General features: G+C 34.7%; 1 protein-coding gene and 1 pseudogene across 1 annotated transcript; both read right to left on the bottom strand.

Annotated features, from left to right (window-relative positions):
* Nucleotides 1–6414: 6414 nt before the first annotated feature.
* Nucleotides 6415–7175, bottom strand: LOC120158772. The gene is made up of 3 exons (XM_039169534.1): nt 7131–7175; nt 6939–7012; nt 6415–6616 (listed from the first exon to the last, which is right to left on the bottom strand). The coding sequence occupies exons 1-3, from the start codon at nt 7173–7175 to the stop codon at nt 6430–6432; spliced, it is 306 nt and encodes a 101-aa protein (XP_039025465.1). The 3' UTR covers nt 6415–6429.
* A 547-nt stretch (nt 7176–7722) lies between these two features.
* LOC120158770 lies at nt 7723–9724 on the bottom strand (annotated as a pseudogene).
* Nucleotides 9725–11253: the final 1529 nt, after the last annotated feature.

Here is an 11253-nt window from a genome sequence, read left to right as displayed (position 1 = left end):
GAATTTTACTCGGATCAGGAAGAGTCGAAATAGATGGAAATTCTTAAAAACTCAGACTCCCGACTAGTTCAGGCATGATCTTGGAGTGTTAAAAATTTCACACCACCTTGTTTAATAATAGAGTAACTACTACCTACAATAATTAAAATTTCAATTTTTTAGTAATAAAAATAAAATCACACTAAAATTAGAACATTATATGAGGGTTTTCCTTTTAGACTAAATGATTATTTTTTTAATAGTATATGGTGATTATCAATGATTTATCTAAAAATATTTTTAACAAATAAAATTTCAAGGTAAGCAATTTCAGTCAAATGAACTATTAATATTAAAAAAGTTCAAATTTTATGGTAGGCGAATTTCAAGGTAAGTATATGCCACTCTGAACAAATCCTACACCCATCACTAGTGATTAAAATAATATATGTTTATAATTTTTTTTATCTAATAATAACACACATATATCTCACAAACATAATTATTCAAACTCATAACCTTAAAAAAAATAACATTGACCATCGAAATATTCCATGAGTTTTAGTCTAAATGATTATTTGATAAGAAAAACTTCTAAGTAAAATACGGAAGAAAATGACAAGAAGCATGAAATCGAGGAATATTTGGTGAATCCTTAAAGAATAATGTCATATCATGTAGAGCCTTTCTAATTATTTTTAATGGCCTCTCATTTGAGGCACGTGGATTTTGCTTTAAGATATTAGCACAAAATTTGTGGTTACATCTTTAGTTGGCGAATTTCCCCAAAAAATCACCCTAACTAATTTTATTTTTCAGTCAGACACCCATGTAAGTATATTTCTCGATCTAACACCATTTGCAGAAAGGCGCAGTCCATGCACCACGCCTTACGCTGATGTGGCATCATGTGAGGTAAGGCGCGGCCATGCACTGCGCCTTATGCCACGTAGGGTTAGGTGCGGTGCATGGGTCGCGTCTTCCTGCCATTTGACACACGCGCCAGATAGGCGCAGTGCATAGGTCACGCCTTGTATAATTTTATCCACATTTCTCGGCTTTAAAACATTTCCTCTCGACTATAAATAAACGCTTTCACCCCGTAAACATTCACACAACAATCCTCTCAACCAAAAACATCAAACAATAATCCTCTCAACCCCTAAATATCACCCGACAATCCTCTTATCTTTGATTCAGAAGTTCGTTTGATCTTTCGTTGTAAGGTAATTTTTTTATAATATTTTTTATAATTATATATGATTATTTTAAAAAATATTGTACTAATTGTTTTCAATTAATTTTTGTGGTTGTAAAATTGGAAAACGGGAGCATACGTCGAAATATTTTTGCCGATACGGTAATAATATAAAATTATATTATTTAAATTATTTACGTTTATGTATACAAATTTTATTGCGTTATATTTTAATTCATATATTATTTATTTAATTAGGCTTGTTTCAGGTTTTTTTTTGTAGATATAAGATTGTCTTACTTTCAAACTCTAAGAATGACACGAATTTCAGCTATTGTTTATTATGATGGAGAAATTCGGGAAGATGAAATCGGCGTTGTTTTCGTATCAAATCATTATGTTAAAATATCCTTCAAGAGAAACATAACTCTTGAGGAGCTGATAACGAAGATTTCAAGGAAGGTTCATGTTGGAAGTACTAGAAGAATGTCGTCACTTCAGTACAGATTTTCAACATCATTGTTTCCGTTAACTTATACAGCGTTCGAACTATCGAACAATGATGATGTTGAAATGATGGTTGATTCTCAAAATCATTATTCAGACGTTGATATGGGGATGTATGTAAAGTTTGTTGAAGTACGTGTTGTTCGGGGTCTGTCATTAAGCTCCCACTATGGGCTGACTGAACAAGCTGATCAAGTTGACAGCTCAACTACATTAATGTGTAATGATTTTAATGCCATAATGGGAAATTCGCATCATGGTGTCATCATCCCATCAACTTCAATGAGGAGACATTCATCAGTAACTCCTTACGATCTGTATCGAGGTATGTCCACGAACAATCCGTATGGCAACATCGTGTCCAGTTCAAGGGGAAGGCATTCATCTGCCAATTTCTTGGACCTAAATATAGAGATGCCCTCGACGCAACAATCTGTGCAGTTTCCATTTGACACGATGACTTCAAGCTCTAGGGGGAGGCATTCTACTGCGAGCTTTTTCGATCTCAATATCGATATGCCTTCTAGTTCAAGGAGAAGGCATGCAAGTAGTAGGTTCTTCGACCTAAATGTGGAGAGCATGGAGGAACCATCATCTCCACCAGAAGAACCACTTCGTGAGCCAGGTGCGGATGGTGCTGAGATTAGACTATTCATTCACCCAGAATCACCGCAGTTCAACTCCGATGATGATGTAGATGAAGTTCCCACAAATGTAGCACAAATTAAACCTCCAACACACATGTATGAAGCTGACTATGGTGCAATGTACGGGCCATAATTTGCATATATGCCTAATATTGATGACTATGGATTTTACTCGTCAATAAATAATGGTGAGTTATCTTTAGGCAAAGGAGTTTTCAAGCAAAGAAGTGATGATGGCTATAAAAAAATTACAATATCCGTAATTCTGTTCAGTCCAGAGTCGACCACTCTACGACAGAAAAGTATGTATGCCACTGTGTCCGACGTGAAAACGGATGCAATTGGATGGTTCATGTATCGAAGAGGAAGAGGAAAAACAATAGATGGGAACTAACGGTATACAACGATCCTCACAAATGTTGTGCTAGAGGGATCAACCAAGATCATCCCAACTTGGACTCTGAAGTGATATGCCAAGCCATCATGCCCATGGTAAAAGCAAGCTCCCATATAGTTATTGTTGTGTTGATTTCAGCTATACAATCGCAGTATGGGTATTCCGTCTCATACAAAAAAAGTATGGAAGATAAAGCAGAATGCCATTAAAAACTTCACGGCGAATAGAACTTCCAAGTTGGTTTAGGGTGGTGCGGAGGTTGAATCCTGGGACAATTGTGGACTTTGAAACTTGCCATGCATACCATAATGATCAAGTTCTTAACGATCAATGCCAATTCTACCGGGTTTTTTGGACTTACCCACAGTGCATTAATGCTGTGAAATATTGCAAGCCTGTGGTCTAGATTGACGGGACTTTCTTGTATGGAAAATATAAGCAAGTTTTACTATTGGCAGTTGTCCAAGATGGTAATCGCAACATTCTTCCAATTGCTTTTGCCCTTGTTGAATGAGAAGATACAGATTCTTGGGTTTTTTCCCTCCTAAACTTACGTTCACATGTTATCACAAGGGAAAAAATATGTGTCATTTCATATCGTAGAGCTGGGATCAAAGTAGCAATGGAGTCTTTCGGTCCAATGTGGCAACCACACTTTATCCAACATAGGTATTTTATCCGACACATTGCTGAGAACTACCATGGAAGGTTCAAGAAGAATGATGAGCGCCAATTACTTGTGCGCATGGGTAAGTGAAACTGTTGTAGTTTTTTTTTCTTTCGATCATTTTTATTTTTTAAAGAAACAAAGTTAGTAAGTTCTACATTTTCTGCTCAGGTTATGAACTACTACCTCAAACATTTGAATCCATGCATCAAGATATGCGGGTGAAGAACAAGGAAAGATACGATTACATCAGCCTCATCAATAAAGAAATGTGGGCAAATGCATATGATGGTGGATATCGATATGGACACATGAAGACCAACTTGGCTGAGGCAATCAATTCGACCTTAAAAGGGGTACGTCACTTACCTATAGCGGCTTTGGTAAAAACTATATATTTTCGTTTGGGGGCGCTTTTTGCGAAGCTCAGGGGACAAGTTTAAGCATGAATGCAAGGCGGTCATGTCTATCACCCTAGATTAGTTACAGATCTACAAAAAAAATTGCTACATTAAATGGAATGTTTGTAACAAGCTTCTCTAGAACGCATGAATTGTTTCGTGTCACAGAGATGTCGCGACCTCTTCAAGAGATTGAAGCTAACTCGTTAAGAGTAAATCTACGGGACAGATGGTGCGACTAAGGGCTTTTTTCAAGCTCTGAAGTATCCATGCTCTCATGTGATAGTAGCTTGCTCGCATACCCGTCAAGACTATAATCGTTTTTTGGATCCCGTATACTTACTATCAGAAGTGTTTAAGGTATATGAATTTGAGTTCCCCATAGATAATGAGAAAGACCCTAATGAGGTTCAGAATTGGATTCCGATTGTACCAGATCCGACTTTATTGAGGGACTGTGGTTGGCCAAAATCCACTCAAATTCATTGTAATATGGATATTCGAGAAACATCTAAACAAGACAAAAGATGTGGGCATTATAGAAACCCAGGACACACTAGAAAAACATGTCCACTTATTTTGTCATCAAGTAACCATTGATGAGGAACTGATGTGGTTGTTGTTTATCAAATAATAGTTCTTGTAATTTAATTCACATTTACTTAAAGTTAATGTCATTTGATAACCACTGAATAATTTAATTATATTCATTTGTCATTATGCTCTAATCTTACATTGTACTTGATGCACAAAAGCATGCTTTTGAACCATTTTCAACACGATTTTTACCCCACTTAGAATATCTTGAATGTGGCGATATTAGGCTAACTTAAAGATAAGTTGCAATACTAGTCCTTTATGCTTAAAAATTAGGAAAAATCTCTTATTTACAATCGGAAATAACACTTGAACATGCCTATGAAGCCATTTTACCTTATACTCGTTGCACATAAGCATGTTTTTGAGCCATTTTCAACGCGATTTTTACCCCACTTAGAATATCCCGAATGTGGCAATATTAGGCTCAACTTAAAGATAAGTTGCAATACTACGCCTCTAAGCTAATAAATTACGAAAAATCTCCTTTTTTACAACCCGAAAATAACACTCGAGCATGCCTATAAAGCCATTTACATTGTACTTAATGCACAAAATCATTCTTTCAAACCATTTTCAGGGCGATTTTTACCCCGCTTAGAATGTATCTAATGTGGTGACATTAGGCTCATATTAAAGATAACACTACTAGAAAAACTCCACTTTAATGACGTGCATTGCGCGTCATCTATGGGTGCAGATGACACACAAATACGCGTCGTTAAAGCCACCGACATAAATCTCAGATGACACACATCATTAAAGCCAATCTCAGATGACACCAATACCCCTTTCATTGCACGTCATTGAAGCCCCCGTCATAAATGAAGACGACACACATTTGTGTGTCATAAATTTATGACACACATTTATGACTTACATTGCGTGTCATTGAAGCACACGTCAATAAAAAAGATGGCACACATTTGTGTTTAGTGATTGTATGTCGTAAATTATATATATATATTATAGATTGACAAATAATCAAACTAAATCACATTTAATGCCTCATAATACTAAATATATATATTATATTATATATAAGCAATCCATTTGCATACTATATATTAACATTAAGTTATCAACAATATTGTAATCATATATCAATACAAAATATCTCGGCATAATAAAGTTTTCCACATAAGATACCCATTCTTTGTGAATATCATCAATGTCATCATCGTGTATTATTCTTTCCCATCGCCAAACTAAGTAAAAAATATGAAATAACTATATAATTTATACTTATTTAAAGTGAAGTATATTTCAAGTACAGATAGTTTATTAGTACAAATTTGCATGTTATTGGCTATTAGCATAATAATAGTAGAAGATTGTAACCAATCTGCTGCAAAGTTTCTTTACATAAAAGAGGTAAAAGTTTCAATACATAACAAATGTACCTTGGGACTGAGATCGGCTGAAGCCACCTTAAATCATCCCCGCTGAACAACTGTTCCTTCTGAAGCATCCTCTGATATGCAAGAAGCAAAGATAACAAAACAGAGTTCATTTGATTACAAATAAGTTGCATCCCTTCTAAGCAGAAATGAAAGGTAAAAAAACCAAGCTATACCAGATGTGTTATTTGCTTCTCTTCTCTGGCGGTACAATGGACCACTGTAGTTGCGTTCAGATGGAAATTTAGGTTGTGGGAAGTCCCTGCAAAACAAAGTTGATAAAATTGAATATAAATTGGCATACAAATCTTTGCCATTAAAATTAATGGTAATGGTGACAGACAATTATTCCTTTTAACTACAGAATATAGGAACAATAACCAAGTAGAAAAGTCCCAGTGTACCACATTATACATCTAGGATTCCTCTAGACTTGCAATCCACATAATCCAGAAACTCATCATATCTAGAGCATGATAATGGGGAAAGAACATCCTATATTTCACAAAAAGTCATTTCAAGCAATGTATGTTTGGTGATAACAGTTTAAGGTTCAGGGTAACTTCACTTAGAAGAAAGCTTACCTGTCCCCATCTCCAGTAACCTTGTTAAGAGAAAAGGGTATTAGTGTACCGCTCAAGTCTTTTTAAGCTCTGGAATAACCTGGCGTGTGAAAGAGCCACTTTGCCCGGAATTTTCACCCTCGTGTCTTCCAGCATCTTGGTCCATGGGTCTTGATGACTTTGTATCACTTTCCAATGGCATAACACCTTTCCAATTTGGACCATTTGCACCCTCACCTTCACCAATGTCAAAACAGCCTCTGCACCAATTAAAAAGTTACAAAAAAGGAAACTAATTACCCAAAAACAATTACACTGACAACCTTCCCTTTTTCAGAAAAAAATAGTTTTTTGTCTAATAGATAACACATATGTTCTTAAACTATATGAGAAGAATATGGCAAAAAGCATATAATTTTAAAATTAAATGACACTTGTGACAAGAAATTGCTTTCTATTTGAGACAATTACGACTTGGAGGTCCTTTGAATGAGACAGATGCTAATAAAAATGTCATCTTAATTATGTTATAATAATGAATTGTTTAAATAGTAAGATCATGCAAGCATAAAAAAGCCATACTTGAGTGCCTGAAGTGGCTTAATAGGAAATGAAGCAAGTGAACTCTCCAAATCATGAAGATCATTAATCCCATCCTGAAACAAGTAAAAGGGGATGTAAATCTGATGTACAAGCTTAACCAAAGCATCAAGTAACAATGGAAAGGATGACAACTTAATTATACAGAAAACATTTTAGGGCTATAACTGGTACCTCCTGGCTGCTTGCAGCATTGGAATTAGTAGTTTCAGAAGACATCTTCTCAACTGAAAAGTTATTTTTACATCTTTTCTTATCTGGATGAAAATGATAGAACAGTATAAGAAAATCCAATTTTTTCGTCCAGTAAAAAATGGAAACTAAAAAGTTAAATAATAATCCATTCTACCTGTAGGTTTCTTTGATTTGGATCCAATAAATCTGTTATTTGCTCATTGTATATCTGCAAAAGAAAATTGAAAGTGAAGTGATAAGGAAAAAGAATAGTACAACGCTAAGCAGTCCAATTATGTCAAAACTAATAATCAAAATAATTCAATTAACTCTACCTCAAGAAAAGAACAGCGGATTTGATACTTGAGATGTTTATCAGCCACAGTTCAAAAAGAGAGTAAACAAGAATAATTTCAGTTTACACAATGACTGCGGTTATACGTAATTACATATGTAATTATATTAGAGAAACAACAACATTTGGATTAGACTGAGAATACATGAAAGATATATAATCCATTCACACATTTATATGGTTGCAGACTTAACATAGCAATAAAATCACTACAAACAAAGATGATAGGCTAACTCCTTATACCTCTATCTCTATAGCCTTGAAATCCTCTTGAAGAACAGATTGCAGAGCCAAAATAGCAGTCTGTACAATAGTAGGAAAATAAAACATTAGACAAATGCGATAGTGTTAGCAAATGTTAAACTTGTGACATTTAACAACTTCCTTCAACATATATAAAGGATAAAATATATATATACCTGCATTGTTTCCTCATAAGTAAAAGTAGAGTCATTCTTCATCTTCTTTTCCAAGAAATTAATTGCCTCTTGTTCTTTCGATCCAACACTGGTTGCATGCAGAACATCAGTAAAAAAATCAATCTAGATGGATAATACAAACCCTAAACCAACTAAAATTTAACCAAATTATTGTGGTCGCATCTTGTACTGCACTCTCAGCAAAAACAAAACTTCCATATAGAATATAGTCAAAAAGACCGAGTTGAGAGAAATAGTTATGAATCATAACCATAGTACTAATATATGGCTTCTGGAACCAGACATTTAGAACCAAAATCAAGAATCCAAACAAGATGAGCGATAAAATCAACTTGCAAACTACCTTGTGACCAGAAAAAATGGCCTGCTGGATCACACTTGTAGAGTTGGGGTCCCTTTTCTTCGTCAATACTCAAAACCATGGCAACTTCACATAAAAGGAAACAGAACATAGCAGAGTAAGTTATCTAGAATACACAATTACACATAAGCATATATCTGCTTGCATGTGTGTATTAACAACTCAAAAATTGCAAATCTCCCAGGGAAAAAATAAAGATAGAAAAACTTTTAAAACAAAATTGTAGGATGTTGAAGAAATCATAAGTTTACCAACTCCAAGAGGCCTCATATAAGCATGTTGAGTATAAACCTGTGATTTGTCTACAATCCTATACCAATAAAGCATGAGAGGCTAAATTAAATGTATGATCATCAAAATGGACGAGAACCATAAACATCAAAGATAGATCAATTTTCAATAAGGAATTCAAAATAACAGTTAAAATGTGGTTGGTCGTGTGTATTAATTTTGGAACCAAGACTATACACATGAACCAGTAAATAAGGATGATAAAGCCGCTTCAACTTTGATGTTAAAACGAGAAGGATCTTAATATTTTTCAAATATCTACTAGCAGAAGTAAAAGCGCATAATTTTATATCCAGTGTGTATCCAAATGAATGATCTCTTCAAGTCATTAAGCTTGATCAAACATTATCCAGATAAGATATACAGAAAATACAAAATCCAAATTTTCTAAAACAACTAAATATTGTCAAGTTCAAGAGAATATAATACAAGTAACTATACCATTTGGACAATACATCCACATGCATCTCATATCCATATCTGAATCGAAACTCAGCTGCTTCATTCATTGCTTGTTGGACCAAGGTCCTTGCATCAGTTGAAGAGTGGAAATACCAATTATCATCAGTGTGAAAAGAGATATATCATTATAGCCCAAAATCCCTTATATCCACAAAACCCTGATTCACTAGTCAACAAAACAAAGATCTTGGCAATTCGAACAAATAATATCTAAGAAAAATATTTACCAAAATAAAAAAATAGTATTTAGCAAAAAAAAATAAACCTGTCATGCCAGTAGCCAATAATCCAAGGAACTTGGTAATAGGGAAAAGATGAGTGACACTAGTCTAATCTAATAGCTTGTCCTGCATAGCATTATTCAAAATTAAATACCCAAATCGAAGAAAACCTTAAAATCAATTTAATCCCAAAAATAAAGAAGTAAAGGAAATGTAAATGGGAGAGTACGGACGAGAACTTTCTTCTGGGTAACAACACAGACGAAATCTTTTCTTCGAACACCAATGGATGTGATCCCATATGCTTTCACTGCCTTAAACGCATACTCTTCTCAGTTTATTCCAAAATCAAAATTTAAAAACAAATAATAACAATAATAAAGTTCTTCCAGATTCCAGAATAATAAAGTTAAAATAAACATACCAACTTGGAAAATTCGACCTTCAGGAGAGAAGATACACATACAACTGAAACAAAAATACCTCCTTTATGTAACCATGAATAATCATCAATACCCGCCTGCAAAACTTGCAGAATAGCATATATGTTGGGGAGGAAAAAATGGAAATAAAAGAGATGAAAAAGGATTCGATGAAATACCCGCTTGCCAGCGTATTTGTTGATGTGAATGGGTTCAATGAAAGGTTTCATGAATCTAAGCAGACCTTTGATTCCCATTGTTTATCCCCTGTTGTTGGTTTTGGGGATTAAGGTTTTTTTGGGGAAGAGGGAAGGGGGCGTTGAGAAAGCGGGAAAACATGCATAAGTTAAATTATGGGGGGAAATTAAAAGACGACTTTTATAGAGGACACACAATGAAAAGTGTACTCCATGTTTTTGCTAAATTTTTTAGATTATGACTATTAAATATGACACTCATTATTGTAAGTCATAAATCGTTCAAATTTTAAGAAACGTGATATTTTTTATGACACATTTTTTGCAAGTCATAAATTAGCGTGTGTCATTAAAGGTATATTTTCTTGTAGTGTAAGTTGCAATATTGCGCCTCTACGCTTATAAGTTACGAAAATTTTGCAGTTTACACCCCAGAAATAACACTCGAACACGCCTATAGAAACTGTTGTGTGGGGTGGAAATACAATTATTAAATTTTATCAAACTAATAGCAATTTGGTATTTGAATATAATTTTAAATACAACAAATTTTTAAAAGACAAATGTTTTTGATACATAAATTTACTATTATTATTAAAAAAAAATTAAAAAGCACTAAATGATCATCATCATTCGCTTGAATTAAGTAATAAACAAAATTAACAAAATAAATTAAGTATTAAATGGTAAATAATAAAAATATTACAATAAAGAAAGTCCAACAAACAAATAAATACAAATATAATAAAATATCAAAAACTATCGTATAACTGGTTCTGACTCCTCACTGTCATCATCGTCGTCGTCGTCGTCGTCAAGAGCATATACATTTTGTTGATGACGATGACGATGTAGCACCTCTATAGAATAAAGACCCTGGAGGTATATGACTGATTATCCCACCGCTCATAGAAAACTAGGAAAACTCATAAAACACATACATCGATGAGTAAGAAAACTGTACAGGAGGTGTCTATACGGCGGCCATCGGTGCTGAGGCTGCACCCGCCAAATAACCAACATATGAACCCTAAGTCAGATCTACAAACATAGAACCATAATATCCTCTAGGAGGGGTCATATAACTCTGTGACGGTGGCGGCATCTGGTAAGGGAAAGACGGTGGCGACATCTGATATGGCGGTGGCAGTATCTGATATGGTTGCGGGAAGTACGTCGTTGCAGACGGTGGTTGCTGTGAAGGTTCTGGTGGTGCAGCTGCCGACGAACCGGAAGCACATGCTCTTCGTCCACGAGTCGGGGGACGATGGGGTTATGACGGTGTACGTCTCTGTCGACGTTGATGAATGATTTGTCCTCGTACATCCTCGAAAAGTAGAAACAATTTCCTGTTACTGTTGAACCACTCATAAT

This window comes from Hibiscus syriacus, unplaced genomic scaffold (assembly GCF_006381635.1).
Source record: "Hibiscus syriacus cultivar Baekdansim isolate YM2019G1 unplaced genomic scaffold, ASM638163v2 tig00111330_pilon, whole genome shotgun sequence".
Lineage (NCBI taxonomy): Eukaryota > Viridiplantae > Streptophyta > Magnoliopsida > Malvales > Malvaceae > Hibiscus > Hibiscus syriacus.
The sequence above is the reverse complement of the archived record's forward strand: the minus strand, read 5'-3'. Positions and strand labels throughout refer to the sequence as shown.